This window comes from Sus scrofa, chromosome 1, assembly GCF_054392235.1.
Source record: "Sus scrofa isolate SSC_HxYL_T2T_F1_AM1 chromosome 1, Sscrofa_HxYL_maternal_Yorkshire_Landrace_v2.0, whole genome shotgun sequence".
In the NCBI taxonomy this organism is placed as follows: Eukaryota; Metazoa; Chordata; class Mammalia; order Artiodactyla; family Suidae; genus Sus; species Sus scrofa.
The window spans coordinates 286,647,528-286,675,034 of NC_139383.1; the positions used below are offsets into that span (position 1 = coordinate 286,647,528).

The following is a 27,507-nucleotide window of genomic DNA, read 5'->3' on the forward strand; positions in this document are numbered from 1 at the left end:
AGGAGTTCCCGTTGTGGCTCAGAGGTAATGAACACAGCCGCCAGCCCCGGCTCTTGCTCCCCGCTCGGAGATGCGAAAACAGGTACAGAGAGAGGAGAAGGTGTGTGACCCTCCCCCACCCCCGTTTTCACTGCTGTCACCCTCACGGAGGCAAGAACTGCATCCGGGTCTGCAAGGGTCTGCGAGGGTCTGCATGCCAGGGTGTGGCAGGACATCCCAGCCTGTGCGCCCAGCACCCTCGGGGGCGGACCCAGTCTCTCTCTGCAGTCTGTGCCCCGAGTGGGGCCTCCGGGCCGGCCAGCCCTTTGCCAGCAGCATCTCCCAGATCTGGCCTCCAAATCTGCCTGGTTCAAGGCGGGCGTGGAGGGCGGGGGTCTGGGGCCCTCTGACCTTCAGGACCCAGTTACCATCTCTTGGCTGCTGCTTAAGGAGTGGGGGCAGGTCAGAGGGGCCCAGGCGGGGAGGCACCAGCTGATCCTCAGTGCTGGGCAGCATCTGGCAGGAGCTGTCACATGTCATGGTGTCACGGGGGTGTGGCATCCCCAAGCTTCTGGGCTGTGGGACTGTGTGGTCCCTGAGCTCTGAGGCAGGCATGGAGGCTGGTCATCCCAGGAGCAGCTTGTCCAGGCAGCTGAGTTCACTGCTGTGTGCCGACTCCTTGCTGAGGCCATCATGTGGTCGGGCAGGGGCCGTGGGGGAGCTCCGAGTGCTCAGAATGGCCCAGCACACGCCTCAGAGCCAGGTGGGCTGGGCCCAAGCCCAGAGCTCAGGACCCAGACTCTAGCAGCAGCACAACAGTGGTCACCTAACTGGGTTGGCCGATTGGGGTCAGCAGCAGGTGGACTGACCTCCGGGTGACATGTTGGCTGTCCTCGGAGGTGACCAAGCTCGCCAACATGGGAGAGGGGCCACAGAGCTGGCGCCAGGCTCAGGCCCCCTTCCTGTGTCACACCTGAGTGTCAGCACCTGTGCCTGGGGCGCTCCCCGTGGTACAGATAAGGGAAGTGAGGTTCAGCGCTCACAGCCCTGTCCTGGTCACGCAGCTGCAGAGTTGGGGCACAGGCCCCTCCGGGGTGGGCGTGGTCTGGGTACCACCTGAGGACTGGCCACCTTTCTGGTAGTGACCCCTTGGGAAAAGCTAAAAACATTGGGTTCTTTCTCTTGCCCTCAGGGTCCCAAACCCAGGAAAGAGGACCTTGTGCCATCCCTGTGGAGGAAGCAGAGACCCTGGGGACCCTGGCCCAGTAGCCAGCGAGGGAGGAGCTGAGACACGTGGGCACCTGTGAGCCCCGGGGCCTCGAGCTCTGGTGGGCCTGCCCCAGGCCCCTTGGTGTGGTACCTTGAGCCTTGGATGTGTGATCCCGAGCTCAGGGCACATCACCACCGACGTTGCTCAGGACAAGCCCCCTAGGGGGGAGTCTCTGGCAGCCCCCAGTCAGCCCTTCTCAGCCGCGTTCCTATGCTGCCATCCGGAGATAAGCTGGGTTTGGGGGGCACTGGGGAGAGGCCTGGCCTGGCCTGTCTGGCTCGTGTCCCCCCTGGCCTCAGTGACCCCGCTTGTTGGCATCCGGCTCGGGGGGAGCCGGCCGGGGGGGCCTCACGTGGCAGAGTGGATGGGGGATTGGAGCGAGCGAAGGCTGACAGTGTCAGAGAGAAGCGGCAGAGCAAAGGGCTTATTAAAACGCTGAAATTGGTTGCAAATGAGGTCAGCCGTCGAAGCTCCTTGGAGGGAAGCCAGGTGCTGAGCAGCGAACAGCGTTTATTTCCTGACAGGGTGATGGTGACGCCCCGGGTGCCGCCCCACCCACCACCCCCTGCTTCTGGAGGGCAAATTGCACCCGAATACCAGAGCAGAGCCAGGTGGGGGAGGGGGAGGCCGGGGGGCAGCGTGCCGACCCCAAACCCCGAGAGCACACGGTGGGGGCTGGCGACAGAGAGCAGGGTGTCCCGAGGGCACTGGGCGGGCAGGTCTCTCTGACACAGTCCAGGGCAGGACCGCTGAGCACGGCTTCCTTATTCCGGGGTCGGATTTCTTGTTTTTTAAAAAATCCATTAATGCAAGGAATGCCACATCGTGGCAGAGGCCATTTGATTGGCCCGGCGCCCTCCCACCCCCAGGCCAGGCCCAGAGCCACCTCCGAAGCTCTTCTCCCTGCTTGCATTTCTCCTCCAAGCATCCCTTCCTCCTGATGCCAGTGCACTTTCCCTGACCTTGGCTGCCTCCGAGGGCAGCCCCCCCAGCTGAGAGTGCCCTTTGGGGTCCTTGCCCTGGGTGCCAGGGTGGCCCTGCTCCTGATGGCGCATCACTTCCCCCGGGAAGCTTCATGTCCTCAGACGGACAGTCACAGCCCCGCACCCAAGGCTGGGGGTGCTGACAGGAACCCAGCAGGTGAAGCAGTGGGCGCAGATGCCGTTTCTAGCACGAGCAAGGGGCGAGTTTCATTTCTGAAATCGGCAGAGTCTGCGCTGTCGGATGCCGGCCTTCCAGCCCGGTTCTGAGCTGGAGAGGGAGCTCGTCTTTTGAATCCTGTTAAAAATCACCACGTGTACGTGGCACTCTGCTGTTTACTAAGAGCCACGCAGGCCTTCCCGCCTCGGCTCTCGGAACATCTGTTGACCTCACTCGTCCAGAGAGGAACGGAGGCCCGAGATCCACCCCAGGACCCCGATCCTGGGCCCCTGGCCCCAGGCCTCCCATCTCTCCGTCCCCAGAACTGCTGGGTTGAAGGCAGACGGAGGATACATCACCCGTGCCATCAACTCCTGGTCTCTCCAGATGGGTGGGGGTCTGGGAGGGGAAACGCCTCTGCAGGGAGGCCCAGCTGGGACCGACAGGCACCAGCTGGATTCAGACCCGGAGCCCGCCCCCTGGGGGGTGTCGCCTGAGTCCTTGGGGTCCTGCCAGCCCAGGCGCGAAGCTGGTATTCAACCTGCCTTTCTTGGAGCTGGAGCCACGTCTGATTGGCCGGGAGGGTCCCTGGAGCCGGAGAGGCTGTGGAGCCGAGTCACCCTCTCCTTGTACCTGCTGACTTTTGTCATTGCAACCTCCAGGAACAGGCGGCTGCCCAAGTGGCCTGTCTCACCCCCTCCCCGTAGCTGCTCCCTGATCCCGGGGTGGGGCGTGTGTGTGCGCGTGTGCGGGAGTTAATATCCAGAATGTGTCATATCTCAGATGCTATACACCTGCTTACACGGCAGAGATGAGGGGGGTTTGGCAAACTTCAGAGAATTGGGGTGAGGGCTCTGGAGCCTGGTCTGGGGTCTCCCCAGCCTGTGGCCTCCTGTCTTCCATGTAAAGCCTTTGGGATTGAGCCTGTAGCCTGACAGCCCTGGTGTCCCCAACCGCGGGAAGCCCATCCTTTCCCGTGCTTCCCGAGTCCCCGCCCAGCCCCCGGGAAGCGCACCTGCAGCCTGGGACCTTGGGGCCTCCCTGGGCTCCGTGTCATCACCTGCGCAGAGGTTTGCGGCCTCCCTGTCCCGAGAAGGTCTGCTCAGGTGGCCCCTTATGCTACTCCATCTCCCAGGCCCAGGATGGTGCCCGGGGTGGCACCCCCTCATTCCTGTATTCGTTCGCTCATTCACTGGTTCCCTCAGCAGCTCTTCGTCTTGCTCCAGCTCTGTGCTGCCCTTGGGAACAGGCCCCAGCAGTGGAGCCATTGTGTCAGCTCCACGGCAGTGACACGCCTGGTAAGCCCCTCCCCCTGCCCCTCACGGGCGTCTTTCCTTCTTCTGCCTTGATTGGCTTTGCAGGGTGGCCCGGCCGCCAATGCCAGGGCGGGGAACTTGCTCCACATTTCATCTTTGTGCAAAGACATGGTCATTCCTTCCTAAGGAACAGAATTCAGAGCAGAAGGCAATCGGGGAGAACTTCCTGGAGGTGGAAGCACGGGTCGAGTCCACTCTGCATGGAGAAGGACAGGAGTGAGCTGGGGTGCAGAGGGACTGACACGTGAGGCTGGCAGGGCTGTGAGTCCCAGTGGGTCTGTGCAAAGGCCCTGTGGCCTGTGTGGGAGAAACAGTGCAATAGGCTGGGTCCCTTCCAGGCTAAAGGACAGCAGACGTTTTGGAGCTTTGGAGACAGCGAAGCAGCCCCACCCTCCTTACCGCCTTCTGCCAAGTCTGTTTCCCCCCAAACAAGGCGCGCTGCCTCTCCTCCTCAGCAAGGCATCAAGGCGTCTGCTCCCCAGCACTGTACCCACTGCCCTGGCCCCCCAGAAATCCACCTGCAGCCTGCGCCCCCCCATAGCTGTGCACCCCGTGCCATCTGCCCTGCCCCCCAGCAGGGCACCCACTCTTTCTGGAGCAGCTGTGGCACCAGCTGGAGCCTGTGGGAAACAGAGAGGAGACAAAAGTGGGAACAGCAGGCCATGGAGAGAGTGTCTAAACACAGGGACTATTTGGGGATTGTCTTTTATTTTTAGTTTGAAATCAGTCCACCCTCCAGCATTATAGCAACGGCCCCCTGAGGTCTCATTACTCACTAGTCACCTTGGAAATAGCCCCTCGGGGCCTCAGGCTGCCCATCGAGGCAGGGGGTGGCGGGGGCCTGATCCATCAGCTGGCGGTCAGCGCGCTGCCTGGCCGGAGGGCATCTGAATGGCCTCCTGGCTGCAGGGAGGAGCGTCTTTCCGGACAGCTCTCAAGACTGTTCAGAGGGGGTGAAGCTGGCCTGTCTGCTTCAATTCCTGCTGACGAGGTCCACGTGTCATTAGCGCCAATGAGGAGAAGCCAGGGCAACACAGCGTGTGGCCTGGGGCCTGGGCTGGTGGGAGGGTCACCCGGACAATTGAATTCCCCACCAGACAAATGTGATTATGGCTGGAGCCTGGGCCCACCCCTTGAGGGGCTGGGACATAAATGGCCAGGTGGGGCGGCCAGGCTCACCCAGCCATGCAGGTCCCCGGCCCCAGCCTGCGCGAGGCAGCCTCCATGTATGGCACGGCCGTGGCCGTCTTCCTGGTCATCCTGGTGGCCGCGCTGCAGGGCTCGACACCCCCCGAGAGCCCCTTCCCCTACCACATCCCCCTGGACCCCGAGGGGACCCTGGAGCTGTCCTGGAATGTTAGCTACGTGCAGGAGACCGTCCACTTCCAGCTCCTGGTGCGGGAGCTCAAGGCCGGCGTCCTATTCGGGATGTCGGACCGCGGCGAGTTGGAGAACGCAGACCTGGCCGTGCTCTGGACCGATGGGGACAGCGCCTATTTTGGGGTAAGTCTTGCCCCCGCCCCAGTGTTCCTGACCTTTCCGCTCCGTCTGCACTCGCTCTCCTTCGCACAAGGAGGCAGTTTCCCTCTCGTCTCTCTGGTCCTGTTTGCTCTGAGCATCCCTGTATCCCACGCTGGGGCATCGTGGGGATGCCGATGTGAGGAGCAGATGGGAACTAGATGGCTTCTGTGGTCCCTGACCGCACACCCCAAGTAGCAGCCCAGCACATCAAGGAGCAGAGCCGGGCGCGAAGAAGGCACAAGCTCCACCACACACGCCCTCGTGAGGGCAGCCCCCTCCTCCCCACCCACACAAACGAGGCAGGTGCAGACCCCAGCCCCACCCCGGGAGTGAAGGAAGCCGTGGAGCTGAGTCCAAACGCCGAGGGCGAGCTCTTCACCCACAACCCAAATTCACCCCATTCTTGCCAGAAAGGGTGGAGAAGCAGGGAGTTTGCCCTTCAAACTAGAGAGGTTCGAGGGGCCCTCGATAAGCTGAAGGGAGGCCCCCGGGGTGGGGGGAGCCCAGCCGCCCTGCTCTGAGCCACCTGCCCACCTTCCTCCACCACGGCCCACCTGAAGACAAAATCCAGTTCTCGCCCGGAAACAGACCCGGGAGGGTTAAAACAACTTGGAAGCCAGGAGGCACTTTATCTGTGAACAGAGGGCTCTTACTCCAGGTAAATGTGGGAACAGGCAGCAGCACCAAGCCAGGATCAAGAGAGGCCCCGGGCCTCGATCTCCTCATCTGCAGAGTGGGCACAATAACCCCTCCCCACCCGCTAGGGTTGCGGGACTTCACCTGAGCTGATGGTGGCTGGTCTTTCTGGAGCCTGACGGTTCTCTGTCCAGACCCCATCATAACTCTGCAGGCAGGACCCTCACCCACTTCCCAGGTCAGGTGGGAGGGAGCCCGACCACCAGCAGGATCGGGGGGTGGGCACCTGGTTAGGGCCCTGCAAACGAGCAGCCAGGGCCTGGGACCAGCTTTCCCAGGCTGCCAAGAGAGCTGGGGTGACTTCGCTCTCCTGCACACAGAGGATTCATTTGTCCAACAAATTCCTGTGCAAACAAATGTCAGACTTGTTTTCCCTCCTTTGGCAAATATGTTCAACAAAGGTATTCCAGCTTTCCAGCCGAAGGAGCACACGCTAACTTAAGCTTCTGTTTAAAATTAGTCCTTCTGCTAGACAGCAGGACCCCATTGCTTATCCAGTCCAAAGGCAATAGTTGGCACCTACTTACCCCGAACCCCCAACTCCCAGTCCATCTTATATCCAATCACTCGTGATGGGATGGATGGAAGGTAATATGAGAAAAAAATGTATGTATACATATGTATGCATGACTGGGTCATTTTGCTGTACAGCAGAAATTGACAGAACATTATAATCACGATAATAGGGAGTCCCCGTCGTGGCGCAGTGGTTGATGAATCCGACTAGGAACCATGAGGTTGCGGGTTCGATCCCTGGCCTTGCTCAGTGGGTTAACGATCCGGCGTTGCCGTGAGCTGTGTGTAGGTCGCAGACTCGGCTCGGATCCCGAGTTGCTGTGGCTCTGGCGTAGGCCGGTGGTTACAGCTCCGATTTGACCCCTAGCCTGGGAACCTCCCATATGCCACGGGAGTGGCCCAAGAAATGGCAAAAAGACAAAAAACAAACAAACAAACAAAAAAACCCCAAAATAAATAAATAAATAAATTTACTGGATCTTAAGTGAGAACCAAAGCTGAAAAAAAAAATCACAATAATAAAAAAATTAAAAATATAAAATATAAAATTAGCCCTTCTGCAAATCAGCAGTGTCCCCCAGCACGAGCTTCACTGGAGGTGCTTTTCTCTAGGGAAAATTTTGCAAAATCGTTTGCAGGTTTCTTTTCGTTGATTTGTTTTTGCAAGGAAATAAAGGAAACAGGCCTTAGCCCTGAATGCAGGGTTTAAAAAATGCTAAGTCCAGTGTTCTCTGATGGCCTAGTGACTTAAGGATCTGGTATTGTCACTGCGGTGGCTCCGTTCACTGCTGTGGCATGCGTTTGATCCCTGGCCCGAGACCTTCCATGTGCCGCAGGAGTGGCTAAAAAAAAAAGGCAAAACCAAAACATCCTAAGGCCAGGAACCGGTGGTTCTGTGCTGTTCCCGAACCAGAACAGAGGTCTGCTTGTGGGCAAGGTCTTCCCTCCCACCTGCCTTGCCAGGCAAATGTCTTTCCAGCTCTGGCCTGGAGCCCCTGGGTGGCTGAGCCCTAGAGCCTGGTACAGGGAGAGCAGCTGGCGGGGAGGGGAGGCCAGTGCTGCCAAGAGCATCCTGGGGAAATGAGGTGGGTCTGTTTCCTCCTGGGCCTCAGTGAACCCTCTCCAGGCAAGGCTGGGGACCAGTGAGGCGAGCAAGATGCTGAGCGTGCAGCGTTTCAGGCAGTTTCACTCTCCGTGGGAGTGGGGTGGGGTTGGGGGTGCAGGTTCAGGGTGGACCTGTCTGTCTTCTGCGTTTCCCCCTCCAAGGCTCCGCCTACTGTCACAGCCCCTCCCTCCACAGACCAAAGGCCTCACATTTCCAATCTTGGTACCTTCTTAGCAAAATGGGTTCCTGGGTCCCACCCGGGAGTCTGGAACCCGCACGGCTAACCAGCCCCTGTGAGTGTTCCGGCTGGCGTTTGAAGCCGGGTGTCAAGGCCGCAGAGGAAGACAGTGGGGTATCTGAGACAGACACCGAATGCGGGCCTGAGCCCCATGGGCGCGGACCCCTGGGAACCCCAGGGCGGGGTGTATCCAGGGGCTGCGCTGCAGGGGGCCAACCCTGAGCTCCGGCTTCCAACTCGGCCCTGGTGCTCTGAGCCCCACCTGTCTCCGCAGGATGCCTGGAGTGACCAGAAAGGCCAGATTCACCTGGATTCCCAGCAGGATTACCAGCTGCTGCGGGCACAGAGGACCCCGGAAGGCCTGTCCCTGCTTTTCAAGAGGCCCTTTGGCACCTGTGACCCCAAGGATTACTTCATCGAGGTGGGTGGCAGCCCGTGCACCCAGGAGCCTGGGCTGCGGGGAGCCCTCTTGCGTCCGAGAAGGGATGCAGACAGAAGGGATTCCAGAGGCGGTTGCGCGCGGAGAAGGCAGCTCTGCTCCCAGCCTCCGATCCTGCCCATGAGCAGGTCTTGGTTGACACGGAGCCCACTTGTTTCTAGATGTGGGTCTCGCCCCAGAGCCTCTCAAACGGGGGTCTGAGTGATCTTTGCTCCTGACTGTTTCTCTCCTCCTGGTCCAGTATCTTCCATGGATTCCAGAAAGAGCTCGGAGACCCGGTGTCCCAACCTGGCCCTGTGGCCAACACACTGTGAGGCTCCGAGCAGGTCCCTCCTCCCCTGGACCCCGGCTTCTCTGTCTGTAAAGGGAGAAAGGGAACTAGACCTCCTGTAAGACGCAACTCGCTCTGTCTAGGAATTCGTAGCCACCAAGGATCCAAAAATCCAGAGGCTTCTCACGCCACTGCAGGACCCGTACCTGGAAAAACCCAGTTTTTTCTTAAGACAAAATCCTTTGAACTTTTCGGCGCACTCTGATACCTGTCATTTTGCGTAATCCTTACGGTACGGCGGCGACATGGGCTGGCGGTGTGCCCAATGAGGAACCTGAGGCCAGACAGAGTCGGGGGAGGGACCTGCCCAGGGACATGCGGCACGGTGGGGACAGAACTGGAGCCAGAAGAAGTGTCCTTCCCGAAGGCCATCTGAGTGTTCGCCCTCCTGGCCCCTGTTCCCCAGGGATCAGGCAAAGGCAAGCGGAAGACCCCTGCCTGGAACATTGCAGGGCATCTGGTGCCCACGTGCGCTCCGCTCTGAGCCTCCGGGGAGTGGGGCGGGGGGGAACACTCCTGTCGGGAGCTTGAAGACACCTGTGCAGGGAACAGTGCTGCCCCCAGTGACCTGGGGGAGGTGGAGGGAGAAAAGGCCCCGGGTGGGCCCGCCAGCCTTGTTCACAGCGACTCAGCCATGGTCCGTCGAATGGACACTAAACGAATGCAGATAGAAAGCGTTCGGAAAGACAAAACATATCAACGTCTGGTGCCAACCATGGGCCCTGGGGGTGGTTGCCCTTGGATTTAACCCCAGCCGGGTCCACCCTTCACCGAGAGAACCAGGAGCCCGGCTCTGGGGGTATGATCAGGCCCTGCCTTTTTTTCCTTTTCTTTTTTTTTTTTTTTTTTCAGGGCTGCATCCACAGCATACGGAGGTTCCCAGGCGAGGGGTCCAGTTGGAGATGCAGCTCCCAGTCTACCCCATAACCACAGCAAGGCCAGAGCCAAGCTGCGTCTGCCACCTACACTGCCACTCGTGGCAACCCCAGATCCTTCACCCACCGAGCGAGGTCAGGGATCGAACCCGCATCCTCATGGATACGAGTTGGGTTCATTACTGCTGAGCCACAGTGGGAACTCCTGGGGCCCTGTCTTGGCTGCAGGACGGCACAGTCCACTTGGTGTACGGGATCCTGGAGGAGCCGGTCCGGTCCCTGGAGGCCATCAACACCTCGGGCCTGCAGACGGGGCTGCAGAGGGTGCAGCTGCTGAAACCAAACATCTCCGTGCCGGCGCTGCCCGCGGACCTGCAGACCATGGAGATCCGCGCCCCGGACATCCTGGTCCCCGGCCAGGAGACCACGTACTGGTGCTACATTACCAAGCTCCCGGAGGGCTTCTCCCGGCACCACATCGTCATGGTACGTGCGGTGGGAGCGGGGGTGTGTGTGGGGGGTACGGCTCCAGGCCACGTCCTCCTCCCAGCTCTGCCCCCCCCTGGGGGCCTGGAGAGCTGTCCGAGGGCCTGCTTGGACCCGGTGACCTCTACTGCCTGGACGTCCTGCAGCCACACGTGTGCTCTGGTCCCCGGTCACCTGCTGACTCCCCACCTTCTTAGGCTCAGTGGTCCTTGTTTGGCCACTGCCACGTTCACACGAGGACTGCTGTCTTCCTGGCCCCACCTTATGGGGAAACGACTAGCCTGGGTCCCCTTCCCTTTGCTTCAGAGCCCATCCTGAGCTTTCGGCAGATGCTGCCTGGCTCCAGGTTGGTGGCTCCCCGCCCAAAGCCCCGAACCCCAGAAGCCTCCCTGGAAATTGTCTGGCTCAACACTCCCATTTTGCAGATGGGCAAGCAGAGGCCCACGGAGGGGAGCTGCTGGGTCAGAGCCCCACCAGTGGGGGTGGGCAAGTGGGTGGGTGTGGCCGGCTGCCCCAGGCTCAGCGGGCGCCCCTCCCCCACAGTACGAGCCCATTGTCACCGCGGGCAACGAGGCCCTGGTGCACCACATGGAGGTCTTCCAGTGCGCCGCGGAGTTCGAGAGCTTCCCCGCCTTCAGCGGGCCCTGCGACTCCAAGATGAAGCCGGAGCGCCTCAACTACTGCCGCCACGTGCTCGCCGCCTGGGCCCTGGGCGCCAAGGTGCGTGTGTGCCCCACTTCTGCACCAGAGCCTCCAAGGAGGGGGTACCCGAGGGAGCTCATGAGGCCCCCAGGCCGGCCTCGAATAATTCCCCCCACGGCCGGCACCTCTTGCAATCCCAAGCATCTTTTGAGCCACCAGGGCTTTCTCCAGCCTCCTTTATGTTCCCCTAAAAATGCAAAAGCCCCACAAGCTAACATCACTTGTGGGCATCCACTTTGTTTCCCGGATCAAGGCCTGCTGGACTTGGGGGGGTTGTGCCCAGGGTGGTCCCGGGGCTGGCCTCCACGGCGGCGTCCAGGGTCTTCCAGCAGCTCAGAGGAGGGGCTTGGGCGGTGGGCACGCCTCTCCAGTGCCTGACCCTGATAGGAACCCTGCTGGGCTGGGGATGAGCTTCCTGTAAGCAGGGGAGCGTTGTCTAAACCGGCCGCCCCGCCAGCTCCACCCACTGCAGCTCAGGCCCCGGCACTTGGCTGGGTTTGCCCTGACCCTGGCCTGGAACCCTCTCAAGACACCCCAGTCTGTCTACCTGGGCTGTGGCACTGAAATGCCCCCGCCTCATTCCTGACAGGCCTTCTACTACCCAGAGGAAGCTGGCCTTGCTTTTGGGGGCCCCGGGTCCTCCCGATTTCTCCGCCTGGAAGTTCACTACCACAACCCGCTGATGATAACAGGTAGGGACCCCCCAAGGCATTTCCATCCCACCCCCGTCCTCCCCTGGGACCCTTGGGCTCGGCTCGGCCAGCCAGGAAGACAGCTGTGCTGGCAGAGGTCAGCCCCGCCTCCCCTCCCCCAAGTCTGTCCTCCTTGTCACATGACCCATGGCAGCCAGCATCCCTCTCGTGTCTCTCCTCACCGTCCACCTCTCGTGACTGCGGTGGGCTCCCCCCAGGCAGGGCCTCATCGACCGGCTCATCTGCAAAGCCACATGCTGGGGGACCTAGCCGCTTCACCCCTCCTCCTTCATAAACACGGTGTTGTTCTGGGTACCACCTGGGAACGGCAGGCAGAGGTTTCTTGGGTGCCCATTTTGCAGATGAGGAAGTTAAGGCCCAGCGGTAAAGGGTTGCCACCAGAGCCATGAAGGGAGTAGGGATTTAGAGCCGGGAGTCTGTCTAAGCTGTCGGGGTGCAGCCTTGCTCCGGCCGAGCCCACACTTGCACCTGTCAAGCTTGGTGTGACTCCGAGGCTGTAAGCAGTTACTCAGGTGTCGGATCCATCTGAGTCAACACGGCTCACCCCTCCTCCCCACACCCCTCCCTCACTGGCACCAGCCAGAGCAGGAAACTGTCTCGGGGTGCGCCAACCAACAAGGTCACAGACAAAGAAGAGAGGTCACAGGCTGGAGCGGTCCTGCGTGTCGTTTCCCCAGAAATCTAACTTCCATGAGGCTGTGCGGATTCCCAACCCCCATCCCCCCACCCTGATGGGGTGACCCTCCAGCACCCACGGGAGGTAGCTCTGCTGTCCCCTGAACGGGCTGGGCCAGGACAGGGCACACCCTGGCTGCATGGTCCCTGCCCACGATCCAGCCTCCAATGGCCTGGCCACTGGTGGCCATGGCCCCGGGATGGTTGTCCGGGCAACGGGAGTGCCTGGCTCAGTAAGGGAGTGTTTCTGGCTATGAGCGTCCCTCCTGCTTCTTAAGACATGTCACAACAGGGCAAATGTGTGCCTGGCGTGTGAGCGTGCCAATGGGACTGCATTACATGTTCTGTGTCAGGGGGGCAGACAGGTTCTGCTGGCAAGCGGGCCCCTCTAACTGACCCTTAGTGGTGGCTGCCCCTCCCTGCTGGAAAGGCGTCTGAGGGCGGTGCGGGGATTGATTAGCGATGTCTGCCCTGGGCGTTGGGTGGGCGGCTCTCCTGTGTTATCGGGCTGTTGAGCTTATACTCAGCAAGCAGAAATCCACAAGGCCCCCTGTGTGGGCTGTAGGATGGTGAACTCTTTCCCCAGTTTACAGCTTCAGACCTTAGAAAGTTGAAAGGCTTCTTAGGAGGGAGAGACAACAACGAGCAAGAAAATGTAAAAGGAGTCCGTATGGCTGGGTGGCATCACGGCGGCCTTTGACCTCGGCCTTAGAGGAGGAGGAGAATTTTCACAAGAGACGCTGACAGGTGCTGCTTCCAGATGGAGGGATGGTGTGTGCTGGGCAGACACGGAGGTGGGAAAGGGAGAGCGTGTTCCAGGAATGCAGGGGGTCCAACTGGGCTGCAGTGTTGGGAACGGGAAAGCAAGGTGGGGGCAGATAGCAAGCACTGCTGGATCACCCTGTGCCTGAAGGCAGCACAACCAGAGTCGGTCTTTAGGATGGCCAAACTGGCTGATATTGTATCAGAAACTGAGAACATTTCCCCCTCTATATTTCACCAGCATCTTGCACCCCATAGGGCCTCACAGGCTTCTTCTTCTTCCTCTGTCTCTTTTTTAAAATTATTTTTATTTTTTTAAGGGCCATGCCCATGGCATACGGAAGTTCCCAGGCTAGGTCCAGTTAGAGCTACAGCTGCCAGCCTCTGCCATAGCCACAGCAATGTGGGATCTGAGCCTCATCTGTGACCTATACCACAGCTCACAGCAACGCTGGATCCTTAATCCACTGAGCAAGGCCAGAGATTGAACCCACATCTTCATGGATCCTAGTTGGGTTCGTTACCGCTGAGCCACAACGGGCACTCCTCTCTGTCTCTTTTTTAAAAGGACACGTTTTCATTTGTGTAAGTGAGGGGCAGATATGGTCTGAGAGGTAAGAACATCGGCTCCAGGCCGGGCCCCTCTGGTCACTCTCTAGCTGTGGGACCCCTGGGGGGGATGACCAGGCCCCTGTCTGGGTTTGCTCATCAACCTCCGCTGTTCTAAGCCTGGGTGGGACAGCTCGTACCTGTAACGCTCCCAATGGCATGCAGGCGGGCACCCGGCAAAGGCCCAGCTCTACCAATAGCTGCCGGCGAATTCTTCCCGGCTGCGTAACTAATGCCTCCTGCCACCGCTGGAATTATCTACAGCGTGCACAGAGAGGAGCATAAGTCAGCCTGGGCCTGAGCATGATACGGGATTTATTGCTCATTTAAAACCTGAAAGCAAATGGATTTTTGAAAACGCCTTGAGTGTCAGTGAGGTCTGTCTCTTCCTGATTATCTGCCTGTATTTATGGATCCTTCGCCAAATATAAGGACGCTCCTGTCACTTTGCAAATCTGGAGATGGGTCGCTTTTCTATAAATATCAAAATCCCACAATTATTTCATTATTTAATCCCCATCTGAATTGTAACCAATTGCATTCCCTTTTTATTATTATCCTCTGATGTCATCAGCCCGGAGACAGGGAGGCTGAGTTTGGACATTGCAGACGGAGGATGGTGCGGGGGTGGGGGGGGGTGCGGGGGGGAGGCAGAGGCACGGTGGGGTATTCTTGGCTCCGCCTCCGAGCAGCTGAGCAGGGAGATAGCACCCCACCCCCTGCCGCCCCCAGGGTGCCCTGGGCTGGAGACCCAGCTCGGCCACTTCCAGCCCTGGGATCTTGGGCAGGAGGGTCTTCGGCTCAGGTCCGAGCCTCAGTTTCCTGATTTCGGGACCATGATTCTTTGGTTACACGGCTCTCCCAGCCATATCCCAGGTCTCCTGTGCCTTCCTGTGTCCATTCCCTTTGCCCAGAGCCCCACTTCCAAGTGTTCAGGACTCACCGACCGATTCCAGGCAAGGGGAGGGGAGGGCAGGGACTGCTAGAGGCCGTGTGGTCTTGTGGCCGTGCCTGTGGGCGCCCGCACCCCCACCTCTGACCTTTAGCTTCGTGTGACCCCCTGGAGGCTGCCCGGGGTGCCTTGTGGATGCTCCAGTGTGCCGACTGCAAGAAGACCAGCCTGTGTGGCTAGACCGTGATGGGCAGAAGCCCTGAATTCTCCCTTGGAAGCAGCATTTGACTTCCAGCCCAGAGAGGGAGAGCAACTTTTTCGAGAGCACACAGCGCACTGTTGACGAGTGGGGCCTGGGATGGAGCTTGAGCCAGGGGGCTGCCTCCTTAGTGCTGACCCGGCTCCAGGGACCGACACACCTGCAGAGGCCCTGGGACAACCCTGCAGGCCTGGAATCAAAGGGATAAGGTGGGAGGCGCCTTAGACGTTTCCCGGCAACTTCACCATGCAGATTGGCGCTCACCTGCCTGACGCGGGCCGAGGCTCCTCTGTGAGACAGGCCGTGCCCTCCTGTCTGCTCAGACCGTGCCGTCAGGGCATCCCGCTGGCCGATTCCAGCTCAGATCCCTTTGCACGTGCGGGAAGAATGTCAAAGCACTTGCGAAGCTCTGCGGTGTTGGCAGGCTCCCCAAGCCTCTGCCCGCACCTCGCCCTGCCTGATTCAGCAGTGCAGCTCATGAAGCCTTTCCAAAGCTTTCACCTCGTTTTCATAGACGCAGTGGCTCTTTCTTTCCACGTGGGTATTGCACATGGTGCGTGAGCCGATCCTTCCGGTCGCCCTGGCGGCGTGGCTGCCTGGCACGAATAGGTGGGCGCAAAGGCAGGTGGGAGCCGGCGTGGGTGACCCGGCGCCTCCTGGTGGAGGACAGCTGGGGGTCGGTCTGCCCCCGGGGTGGGAAGGGTCTCCGCTCAGCCCCATCCCTTCTCCTCCCAGGCCGACGGGACTCCTCGGGCATCCGCCTCTACTACACGGCCACGCTGCGGCGCTTCGATGCGGGGATCATGGAGCTGGGCCTGGTGTACACGCCCGTGATGGCCATCCCCCCGCAGGAGCCGGCCTTCGTCCTCACGGGCTACTGCACGGACAAGTGCACCCAGCTGGTGAGTGTGGGGCCGGGCCTGCTGAGACTCCAAGGGTGGGGCCCGAGGACGGTGGCTTGTGGCTTTGATTCGGCACCCCCATCCGCAGCCGCCATGCCAGCCCCTGCTCTGGGTGCAAAGCTGCCTCCCGTACCTCCCTCTCCTGCAATAACGGGGCTTCCACTCAGTCCACACCCGGGCCAGCCTTTCTACCCTCTGCCTTTAAAATACGTGTCAGGAATTCCCGTTGTGTCTCAGTGGTAACGAACCTGACTCGGAACCATGAGGTTGCGGGTTCGATCCCTGGACTCGCTCAGTGGGTTAAGGATCCAGCGTTGCTGTGAGCCGTGGTGTAGGTCTGTGGCATGAGCTGTGGTCGCAGACGAGGCTCAGATCCCGTGTTGCTGTGGCTGTGGTGTAGGCTGGCGGCTGCTGCTCCAACTTGACTGTGATCCTGGGAACCTCCATATGCCACGGGTATGACCCCGAAAAGGCAAAAGAAAAGAAAAAGCGTTCATCCTAGGTGAGACAGACACGCATTCGCCACGAAAAGCGCGGGCCGTGTCACTAATGACAAAGGCCCCCTGGGCTACTGTGCCCTGTCCCCCTCCCCTAAAGAGCCCGTTACTGGATCTTTCGTGTCCTTCCACATCTTTTTCCTGCACGTTTCCACCTGCCCCACGGGAGCCACATGTTTAAAAACAAATTGAACAGCAAACCTTTGTCCCGGTGACTTGCCCTCTAACTGATACACAGCGTATCCGCAGCACAGACGCCCCGGTGGCCTGGCCAGGGCTGGACCGGGGAGGCCAGCAAGGCACCCAGGGGCAGTCGCGAGGGCGCGCTGGTTCCCCGGCCATGTGGGCAGGTGGGGCGCAGGTCAGCCCTCGGAGTCTGGGACCTGGCTTCTGGGGGAGCAGAAGTGACGCCCCAGTCCTGCCCCCTGGGTGCTCCCCTGCCTGCTCCAGTCCCAGCCTGCGCAGAACCGTCCCTTGTCACTAAGTCTCGGGCTGCTGCCAACTTTTAATCAGTGGGACGAAGGCTGCAAGAAAACCCTGGGCCCACGGGGCGTGTTTATCAGGTGGATTCTGGAAGTGCAATTGCCACACACAGAGCTGTGAGCTTTAATTTGGATACATCTGACGCAACACCCCAGAGAGCCCATCCCGAGGCTTCGTCCGCACGCCACAGGGTGCCCCTTGCTCCAGACTGCCCGACCCCCCGTATTATCGATGTCTTGAGTGTTTTCTCAATCGCTTGGGAGGAAAACCCTCACTGTTACTCAATTTGAATGTCCCTATTTGTAGACCTTAAGAGTCTTTGCACCTGTCTCTTGGCCGATTGTCCTTCTTTTCTTTTTTTAAAAAAAAGAAATCAAAAAAAAAAATTTAGGGCCGCACCTATGGCAGATGGAGGTTCCCAGGCTAGGGGTCCAATTGGAGCTGCAGCTGCCAGGTGACACCACAGCCACAGCAACACCAGATCCGAGCTTTATCTGCGACCTACACCTCAGCTCGTGGCCACGCCAGACTCTTAACCCACCGATTGAGGCCAGGGATCGAACCTGCGTCCTCATGGATACGAGTCAGGTTCTTAACCCGCTGAGCCACAGCGGGAACTCCCGCCCTTCTTTTCTGTGACTATCTGTTCATAGCCGCGGCCCAGTTTTCCAGGAGTTGCCTGTCTTGCTATTGGGGCCCAGTTCTTTTCATATCGTGGACGGTATTTCATTGTCTGCTGTGCGTGCTGCGAGCTCGCTCTCACGTTGTACCTGTGCTTTTCACGATGACCTGCAACGTGGGCGTTAACGTCCCCACTGCTCAGATGGGGAGATTGAGGCTTGCCGAGGTCACAGTGCCTGCAGCTGCAGGGGAGAAATCGGGCACCGTCTCTCTGAGTTCACCCAGCAGGCTGCTTTGTGCTGGGTTCATAGCAGATCCGTCTTCCCAGGAGCCGATTCACCGGGAAGTGTTCATTGCGTGGGCTCCGCAAGCCTCCGCGTCTTCCCAGGGAAGCAAAGTGTCCCCAAGCCAAAGAGACAGAGCTGTCCCCACCTGTGGGGGGTCAGTTCCTTTCATCTGAGGCCAACGGCTCAACTCCATAACCACACCCGCCCCCGAGCCTTTCCTGTGGCCCCGAGTAGCCAGAGGTGACAGCTGCAGGAGAGCTCTGGGGCCTGGGTGGCAGACTCACCGGGAGAGTGGCCCCAGGCCAGGTTACTGCCCTTTGCTGGCGGGACCCAGGTCGAGTGGACGGGCTGACCTTGGCAATGCCTCTCGCCTCCTGGGAACACCTCTCGCCGGGGCCTCTAAGCTCTTGACAGCACCTGATTTTAAAAAGCTCGAATTTTCTTGTTCCTCTTCCGACAGTACGTTCTTTTTGACCATTGCGTTTCTGTGGACGCTTATTTGAAGGGCCTCTCACAGAGTCGGGTCTTGTCTTGGTTAGCTGTCCCCCGAGGGACTTCATCTCTGCTGTCGGAAGCCTGGCCTGGTCCACCTCTCCTCGCCGCAGACAACGAGCCAAGAAGTGGTGCAGTGTTTGGGGACACAGGCCCCCGGATGACACTGCCCCCACACCTGTCATCCGGGACTCAGGCCAGTGGTCAGCCTCTCGAGACGAGAGGGAGATGCCCAGGGCCCCACCCACCAGCAGGGGCCCCCAGGCCCAGATCCTGTTGTCACAAATGTGGCCATAAGGTTTCCCAGTCTTCCGTCACGGCAAGGGTGCCAGACGGTACCCGAAAGTTATGGATAATGACAAGGTCGGGGATGGTTGCTGCTGCGGGACAACAGGTGGCATGAAAGTGGCATCAGGGAACCTGCCGGGGCGCAGCAGTCTGGGGTCCCTCGGCGAGGGGCCCACGGCACCAGGAGCTCCCGGAGGTGCTGACAGTGTGGACAAAACGGACCTGAACACGGCAGCACGTGGTCAGGGTGAGGCCCACCGCCGTGGAGCAAACGCTCGAAGAGTGTGGTCCGTTTTAGGAAAGGTTCCACCTGAACTGACGGGACGTCAAGTCTGGAAAATTCTCTTCTTCTCTCGTGGTCGTGTCAGGGCTGGCCGGTCTCCCTCATACTGCCCGCCCAGCGTTTGGTGGGTCAGCGCCACAGCTGTAACACAAGGTGATGGCGACAGTGGGGACAGCCGCCTGGCGGTCACGCAGAGGAAGAAAACTCATGCCATGGGCAGCTGGGGGCCTGCAGGGGTCCGGCTGCAGCAGGCGCTGGAGAGGGCGGACAGCACTGCCGTTTTGTGTCCACGGGACGTGAGCCTGAGCGCAGGGAGGCCACACTGCATCTGCCTCGCGGGCCCGGCCCCAGAGTCTGTGGAAGGAAGACAGAATGAGCTGACCAGGCTTCAGGGCTCAGGAGAGGACGCTCCTCGGGAGCCCAGGCCGGCGCTGCTGCTCTGGACGACCCGGCTCTTCCGGCAACATCGCTCTCAGGACCACTGATTTTCTGCGGAGTTTTCTGATGGGGATGTAACCAATCAGGGCGAAGGAAGGGCCTGGGTGACGCAGACGGTCCAGGGATGCAAACTCGCCTCGCGGCAGTGAGGCATGGGGCGGTGCTGGCAACCACGTGGTCAGGCCCTGACCCTGTCCCCCCATCCCCCCCCAGGCTCTGCCTCCCTCTGGGATCCACATCTTCGCCTCACAGCTCCACACGCACCTGACAGGCAGGAAGGTGGTCACGGTGCTGGCCCGCGGCGGCCGCGAGAGGGAGGTGGTGAACAGAGACGACCACTACAGCCCCCACTTCCAGGTAGGGACCCGCCCCCACCCCTGCCCCTGCCCTGCCCACCAGGGCCTGCCCAGGGCACGGCCGTGGCCCTGTTGGACCTTCCATCTCTGGGGGCCAGGCCCCCGGCCCCAGGAGCACACAGCCAGCTGCTTCTTCTCATGGGTTTATTCGAAGCCAGGGACTTGGGTGGTGGATTCTGGCGTGTGGCCGACTGCGGGATTTGGGGACCCAGGCGGCTTGCTGGGAACACCCGTCTCAGAAGACCCCCTTCTATGCTTAACCCCTTCCTGGCCAGAGGTCATTAGCCAGTCCCAGCTACCTGCAGAGGGGCTGAGACAAAGAGCCAAACAGACACCCTGGGGGGGCAGGGCTGGGCCTGCAGCTCTCTCAGGTCCCGCCCTCTCCCCCCCCACCCCCCCAGGAGATCCGCATGCTCAAGAAGGTCGTGTCTGTCCTCCCGGTGAGTCTTGCCAGGGACGGGAGGCCGGGAGGACCAGGGGCGCTGTCCCCAGCAGGAGGGGCAGGAAGTGATGAGAGAGAGCAGAGGCCAGGGGGTGGGGTTGGGGAGAGGGGGCGCTTCCCAGCATGTCCACGCAGGGTGGAGGCTGCAGCCGTCCAGGCAGGACTCCTCAGCAAGGCCTCATGGGGACGGGACCCGAAGGCATTCCGGGGGACAGGCATCCTCCCGCCTGACCAGCTGACCACATCCCCAAGAGTATAGGGAGAGATGAGGGCCCGGAGGTCACCATGGGGCCGCTGGTCCTGCAGAAGGGGGGTCCCAGGCCAGGTGGGGCCACCAACCAGCCTCTCACAGCCACTGGCTGCCTGTGGCTGTGGGCGAAGCCCCCAGTGCTCTCCCCTGGGGACACTCAGGGCGCAGGTTCCTTGGGGGTGGATGGCGTACCCCGGTCATACATGCAGAGGGCCCGAGCACCCGGTACCCAGGTGGGCAGGTGCTGACGGGCGTCCGCTGGCCTGGCTCTCCAGGGAGACGTGCTCATCACCTCGTGCACATACAACACGGAAGACCGGAAGCTGGCCACCGTGGTAAGTCACCCTGCCTGCCAGCACACGCGGCCTGGGGCGTCCAGCTGGGGCAATTCTCCACTTCCACGAGGACAGGTCCTAATTCCTCATCTAGAACGGGGGCTGCCTCAGGGCGGCGGTGCCCCTCCCTCATTCATTCAATAAACCAGCAGCTTGGGGCGGGGTGGGGGGGCGTGTCCCCTGGACCCACAGCAGCAGCGCCCCCCGGGAACTTGGTAAAAGAAACGTAAACTCATCAACTGACCCATCGCATTGGAATTAGGGCGGTGAGTCGCTGAGATCTGTGGTTTAACAAGCTCCTTGGGTTACGCTCATGGCTGGCCTGGTCTCAGCCACGGCAACCAGAGCTGTCACCAGGGGGGCACCTGGGGCTGCCATGGGCACAAGACTGCTTCCTGCCTCCCCTGGAGCTCCGTCACCCAGGGAGACAGAGCTGCTGCACCTGCCACTAGCGACAAGCGAAGTTGGGACAAAACTAAAGGCCAGGTGGAGGTGCCGGGAGCAGGGCCAGGAGAGGCGGCCGTCAGACGGAGAAGCGGGCAGGCAGCGAGGGAGGACCAGGGAAGGAGGGTCAGGCAGAGGGGAGGGGGCAGGAAGGCCCTGAGGACAAAGAAGAGTCTCAGACCGCAGGTGGCCCTGCCACTGCTTTTCTGATATACTCCAGGTCAGCCCAACGAAAGAGGCTCAGAGACCTGCGCTGTTGTGCTGTCCCCTTTGGGGCTTCACACGAAGTCAGTCCTGAGATGTGCCTGGTTGACTCTGCCCAGCAGGGGTGAGAGGCCGGCTTACCTGGGCTGGACTTTAGACGGCCGGGGGGGAGGATCTACCCGTGGGAGATGCGGTTCTCAAGGCCAGGGCTGCAGGCGGCATCAATAGACGGGAGCTCACACGATGTTTGGTGCAGCCGGAGGGCTTCTGAGAGGCGATGCTATTGACCATGACGCTGGCACAAGCCAAGACTGTCCTGGGCACATGGACCACTGGCTGACAGAGCCTCCTGACTGTCCACTTGTCCCTGTAGTCACTGTAGCGGGGTGCTGACCGCGAGGGTGAACAGGGATTTAGCCCCGGCCTGCAAAGTTCCTGCCACCTGACTCCTCTTCCCTCTGGATTTGGGGTGATCACTGCTTTGCGTCCGTGGTCACAAATTCAGCTGGGAGTGGGGGGGACAGGAGAGCTTTGCAGGCACGCAGCCCGGCTTTACATCCCAGCACCATCTTTCCGAGATGGCAAGGAGGGGCTCCGGACATAATAAAAGCCACCAGCGTGGAGTGCCTCCCCCAGGTGGAGGGCTTGTTTTTAACGACCCCACCTGTCCACGTGTAGGGCCTTGACACCTGGCCGGGACCCTGGGAGGCAGCTGGCCCAGGAAATAGTGAGGTGGAACAGCCGAGGGCACCTGGCTTGCAGGGAGCACTTGCAGGGAGCAGGGCTGGTCCAGGTGCCAGCCTGACGGGTGCCACCTCTTGCTAGAAAGCAGGCAGGATCGTAGCTGCTCCCTCCTCTGCAGGTGAAGCTACTGGGCTGAGGGCCTGGGGGTGGGGGGCAGGGGCACTTGCTGGACCTCTGGCCAGTGAACGGTGGAGGCGAGCCCCCCAGGCCGACACCCCCCGCCCCCAGGGCTGCTTCTGCGAGGGCCCTGCTCCTCACAGGACTTGGCATCTGTCCTGGGGTGTTCCCACCAGGTGAGCGCTCCTGCCATCTCAGACCCCAGGTCCTTCAGGCCTGGACCGACTCAGGGAGGGAGGGGCTCCATCAGGGTACCAGGCGGGATCAAAGAGGGGCGAGGGGTGGGGAGGGGCGCACTCACTCAGACAGCCGGGCCTGCTGCTCTCAGAGACCCGGCCTTTGAAATGGGATCCATCCGTCCGGGTGAGGGCTTGGGAACACAGCCTGCCAAGGGCTGGCTCTCTTTTGATGTCTGAGACAGGGCGGTAGGAGGCGGTGAAATTTGTGGAATTCCAGGAGGGAGGTTGTCCTGGTGATTTGAAGCCCAGACAGGACGGTGATGAAAGCTGTGGTTCCCTGGGGCCTTGGGAAATGGGGGATCAGAACCAGGGGTTCATGCGGGTGAAACCCGGGACCGTAGGGGCCACTCAGGAGCTGGGCAGCTACTCCTCGAGTCTTTCCTTTTCACTTATTTATATTTTTTTGCTTATTTTTCTCAGGGCCACACCTGCAGTATATGGAAGTTCCCACGCTAGGGGTCAACTCAGAGCTGTAGCTGCTGGCCTACCCTACAGCCACAGCAGTGCTGGATCCGAGCCGTGTCTGCGACCTACACCATAGCTCACGGCACGGCCAGCTCCTTAACCCACTGAGCGAGGCCAGGGATCGAACCCGCTTTCTCATGGATACTGGGTGGGATTATAACCACCGCGCCACAAAGGGAACTCTGGGAATTTCTTTGTAAAATAGTCACCTTGGGCCGAGCTGCCCTGGGCTGGGAGGCGGAGGGAGAGCGCTGAGCCCTCGGCTGTCGTTTTTACAGTATTTGGTTCTGCCGTAATGCCTCTTTTCCTTCAAACAAAGCCCCCAGCCCCCTGCATTGTTCACTAAGAACTGGCAAGGCCCAGGCGCCCTGCTGCGTTCTGAATACGGAGTCGGGCTCCTCCCCCTCCAGCCTGTGCCTCTCCTCCTGGACCTGGGCTCCCCATTCAACAGCCACAGAGCAGGGACTTGGCCAGGGCCTTAGAGTTGGTGGGCAGTGGGGGGGAAGGGGGGGAGTCCTGCCTCCTCCCATGATGACAAAGCTGGGATAGGGTGGGGGCTGCCCTGGGAGGCTTGTGATGGCTTCCAGGCACCAGCTCCTTCCAGAAATGACGGCTGGCCGTGCTGCGTGACAGGAGGCCTCCCTGACTGTCCTCTGTGCCCAGGCCGAGGGCACAGCTCCCCCGCCAAGATCAGGAGCCGACATCCACCAGGCCTGGCCCTTTACCTTCCCCGGGACTCAGTTTCTGTCTCCATCGAATGGGCACTCGGATACCCTTTCTGCGCCTCCATTGTCTTTTGATGCCTTACACGCATCACCACCTGAGATGCGTCGACGGCTGACTCGTGGGCTGTCTGTCCCTCCTTTCAAGAGCGGGAATCCCTCGAGGGCCAGGACGTCGCTCACCCGCCACACTGCCTGGCGGTAAAGGCACGGATGCGTGCATGCAGTGGACGCGTGGAAATGCCGAGCTGATGGGTGTCTTCTCCGTGCTGCAGGGGGGCTTTGGGATCCTGGAGGAGATGTGTGTCAATTACCTACACTACTACCCCCAGACGCAGCTGGAGCTCTGCAAGAGCGCCGTGGACCCTGGCTTCCTGCAGAAGTATTTCCACCTTGTCAACAGGTGATGGCTCCATGTGGAGCAGTGCCCTCCGTCCCAGGCCCCACTAGGGCGCAAGAGAGGAAGCCGGGCGCAGGGTGAGCGGGAATGTGCCAGCCATGCCCCCATGCCCCCTTGAGGTGCCCGTGGCGGGCATCACTCATCCATCTCCGCACCCATTTCCTGTTGAGCCTGGGCTTGGCCTGAGGAGCTGCCTCCACCCAGTCCTGGAGCAGCCAGTACCAAGGGATCCGCGGGTCGCAAGACAGGAAGCCACCGGCATCGCTGGCAGGGAGGCAGGACCAAGACACTGTTAGGAGGCTGGGGAGGGGGGACCTGAGGGCCCAAGCAGGGTCCCCACCCCACCTTTGGGAGGCGCCACCTGGGCCCTGCCGGGCTCCCCTCCCTCTGCCATAGCCCAGTCTGGGCTGTTCCTTCTCCCTCCCAGGTTTGACAGCGAGCAAGTCTGCACCTGCCCTCAGGCCACCGTCCCCGAGCAGTTTGCCTCTGTGCCCTGGAACTCGTTCAACCGCCAAGTGCTCAGGGCCTTGTACGGCTTCGCCCCCATCTCCATGCACTGCAACAAGTCCTCGGCCGTGCGCTTCCAGGTACGCCTGCCCGGTCTGTGCCCGGGGCCCGGTGCCCGTGGCTGGGGCCGCCCGCCCGCCCTTGGCAAGGCCGTCGCCTCTTCCAGATGCGCAGCTGCCCACCCCGCTGCGCCCCAGCTCCCCCCACCCCCCAGGACCCCCGTGGGAGTTACAAGGCTCCACCCCCACGTTGCTGTCAAGAAGCCCTCCCCCAAAACAGAGAAATCAGGTGGGAACAGACAGGCCCAGACAGACAGACAGACAGGGGCCTGCAGAGGGAGAAACTGAGAGCCAGCAGGGTGCTACCCTCTCTCAGATGCCATCACATCACGGGACTAGTCTTGGTGGTACGAGCAGGGCGCCAGCAACCTCCCCCGGAGTCTAAAAATAAAGACCTAAGGGGGGGGGGGCAGGTGAGAAAAAGCGACAGTCTGAAGCCTCCTTGTCTGAGACCCACGGGATTCCAAGGGATCGCATTCACTCCCCGGTGAGCTGCCTGGCGGAGGACGGGCCGTGCCAAGCTAGGCGTGGAAAGCTCGGCAGCCTGCAGGTCTGGGAGGCGGGTTCCTGGAAGCGTTTGGGAGTGGGAGTAATCGCTGAATCAAACACGCTGGGCACCAAGGGCGGAGCTAACACAGCTCGTCTGCCAGCAGGTTGGGGCAGATGTCTGATGAGGTTAGAACCTGGTGTTTGATGCCGCCTTGTGTGTGGGGGGTGATGGGGGGCTGGCTAAAACGTCAGCCTGAACCCGGCATCTCTGATTGCTCCTCTGAATGAAGTGATAGGTGGGCAAGGGGGTGGGTGGGGGCCAGGATGACTCCCAGGTGAGGACCCCCAAGAAGCAGCGGGCTGGGGGAGGTGGAGGTGGTTTGGGACAAAGTGAGTGTAAGGGCAGGGACCCAAGGGTTGGGGAAAGTGGCTGGGGGGCTTTGACCCGCCAGCCGCAGCTAACATCCTGCTCCCTTCCTTGCAGGGTGAGTGGAACCTGCAGCCCCTGCCCGAAATCACCTCCAAGCTGGAAGAGCCTGCCCCACACTGCCCACCCGGCCGGGGTCAGAGCCCCGTGGGCCCCACCGTGGTCAGTATCGGTGGGGGCAAAGGGTGAGTGGGGGCTGTGTCCTCGCCCCTCCTCCACGCCGTCCCTGTGGGCTCACGCCAGCTCTGTGCACCCCCCTTCTGCAAAGACCCCATGGAAGAGCTCTGTGTGCCTGGGGCTGGACCAAGACCCTGCCTCAAACCAAGGTCCATTCCAGCCTCCTCCCCCGGGGGCCCCCTGCATGGCTGAGAGGGGCCCATGACAGCTCCCTGTTGGGCCACCGAGGACTGGGCAGACCAACACCCTCGCACACCGTTTTGACCCAGCGGAGGGACAACACCCCCTCGGAAGTCTGGAGTCCTGTGCCCTAAACGCCCTGCCACCTCGCTGCGGGGGGAGGGGGCAGCCTCCTGGGACACAAGCCTGGCCTCGGGCACACTCCCCCGCGCCAGCCCCGCGTCCCAGCCTCTGCTGATGGCGATCCGTGTTGGTGCGACGGGTGCAAGTGCTACTTAAACATGTCCCTGCCGACTGGCTCGTTTGTCGCAGTGGGCGTCTTCCCTGCCGACGGAGGCAGGACAAGCCATTTAGCTAGTTAGAGACTTGCCTGGGAAATTGCTCCATTGCAGGGTAAATAGATATTTTCGCCTACCTAACGGGAAATCCTAACGACAGCTTTCTCCACCACCCAAAGATGCCACGGCAAAGCTCCAGACAAGGATCTGGGCGCCAGCGCCTCGGGGAATGGGGTTATCAGCCTGGGGTTACCTGTCCGCAGTGGGACAGGCTAGGATAGGGCCCGTGGGCCCCGGAGTCCAGACCTATGTTAGAAGCCCAGCCCCACCTCCCTGACCCTCTGTCTTCGCATCCATAAGACGGGGCCACTGCAGTATGGGTCGCATAGACAATAAAGCTCACACAGGGAGCCAGCGACTGTTGTTTTGTTTTGTTTTGTTTGTGTTTTTAGGGCCGTTCCCATGGTACATGGAGATTCCCAGGCTAGGGGTCAAATCAGAGCTGTAGCCGCTGGCCTACACCACAGCCACAGCAACACGGGATTCAGTCACCTCTGCGACCTACACCACAACTCATGGCAACGTCGGATCCTTAACCCATGGAGCGAGGCCAGGGATCGAACCTGCGTCCTCATGGATGCGAGTCAGATTCGTTTCCACTGAGCCACGACGGGAACTCCTGGGGGCCAGTTGGGTGGCACAGCCTGGAAGAGAGAAGGCCTTGCCGGAGCCCCCTCCCTGCCAGGGGCAGTGCCAGGGGCAGAGTAGCACGTGCCTCCTGCCTCCTCGGTCAGTTTCCACCTTCCTCCCGTCTTAGCTGCCTCCTATTAAAGGCCAAGTTCAGCTCTTTGATGATTTCTGCTGGGAGTGACGGATTCAGCTCTGTTCAGCCTGTTCAGCAAAACGCTGCACGGCTTCTAGGGGAGGAGAGGGTGATGGATGGGCCTTCGCGACGCCCCACTGACACCCCAACAGACGTCCGCTAAGCGGCTGCTTCTCCCACTGCCAGCCACTTCATTACAGGCCGGACAAACAGGCCCGGGCGCTCTGCACCACGTCGTATAAATCACAGCTTCCTGCGCCATAAGTCACAGCGTGTGATGGCTGAGAAATGCCAGGCCTGACAGATGCTGCAGGGCGGCCGGCCCTCCGTCATCTTTACAGCCTCGGGTGACAGTGGGGCAGCGGGGCGGGGGGGTGGGTGCGGTGGAAGAGGCCCCCTTCCCCCACCGCAGGGTGCAGGCCTCGAGGGGGAGGCCTGGAGCACGCCAGCCTCTGCCCTTGGTCTTCTGGCCCAAGAAGAGGAGCCCCTGCCAGCCCAGACGGGGTCTGACCAGAGCTCCAGGAGAGGGTTCGAGGCCGATCCCCGGCCTCCCACCCTCGCTGGCTACCATCCCTTTATCTCCTTGAGAGGCGAGAGGCACTGGTGTCCCAGCCTCCCCACGGGAGGGAGCCGGGGTTTGCAGAGGAGAAACGCCACACCTGGGGTCCCTGGAGGATGAGTAGTGATCTGGGGTCACTGCCAGTTCCAGAACCTTCCACCACCCACACTGACACCCCTGCCCCTCACTCGCTGTAGGGTTCTGCCCCCACAGAGGGCACGGCCGGTCCCCTGCCCCACCTGGATATTGGACTCGTGTTACTGGTAAGAGTGCGTGCGCTGGTTCTGGGCCAACCCTCCCACAGACCCGCAGACTCCTTCTGCTGCTACTGATGGAGACTCAGAGACCTAAGGTCAGGTGCCAAGGTCACCCAAAGGGAGCAGGGGCCCCGAAGTGACCCGGGTCTGACTGCAGAGCCTGGGCGTCCAACCTCCGTTTCCCTCCTTAGGGGACGGGCAAGGGCGGCTGGAGGAAG

At 60.9% G+C, this 27,507-nt stretch overlaps 1 protein-coding gene across 1 annotated transcript; it reads left to right on the plus strand.

The window, feature by feature from the left end:
• The first annotated feature begins 4,857 nt into the window (after positions 1-4,857).
• On the plus strand, positions 4,858-26,066 carry DBH (dopamine beta-hydroxylase). The gene is made up of 12 exons (XM_001927211.7): positions 4,858-5,208; positions 8,056-8,202; positions 9,655-9,912; positions 10,456-10,632; positions 11,204-11,306; positions 15,260-15,426; positions 19,029-19,172; positions 19,573-19,611; positions 20,139-20,198; positions 23,409-23,536; positions 23,961-24,120; positions 25,073-26,066. Exons 1-12 carry the CDS (start codon positions 4,858-4,860, stop codon positions 25,202-25,204), a joined length of 1,866 nt encoding a protein of 621 aa, XP_001927246.4. The 3' UTR covers positions 25,205-26,066.
• Positions 26,067-27,507: the final 1,441 nt, after the last annotated feature.

Coding starts and splice junctions, on each gene's coding strand:
- DBH (XM_001927211.7), top strand. CDS start 4,858: ATGGCCAGGTGGGGCGGCCAGGCTCACCCAGCCATGCAGGTCCCCGGC. Junction 19,173..19,572: donor ACTACAGCCCCCACTTCCAG/GTAGGGACCCGC, acceptor CCACCCCCCCAG/GAGATCCGCATGCTCAAGAA. Junction 19,612..20,138: donor AGGTCGTGTCTGTCCTCCCG/GTGAGTCTTGCC, acceptor CTGGCTCTCCAG/GGAGACGTGCTCATCACCTC.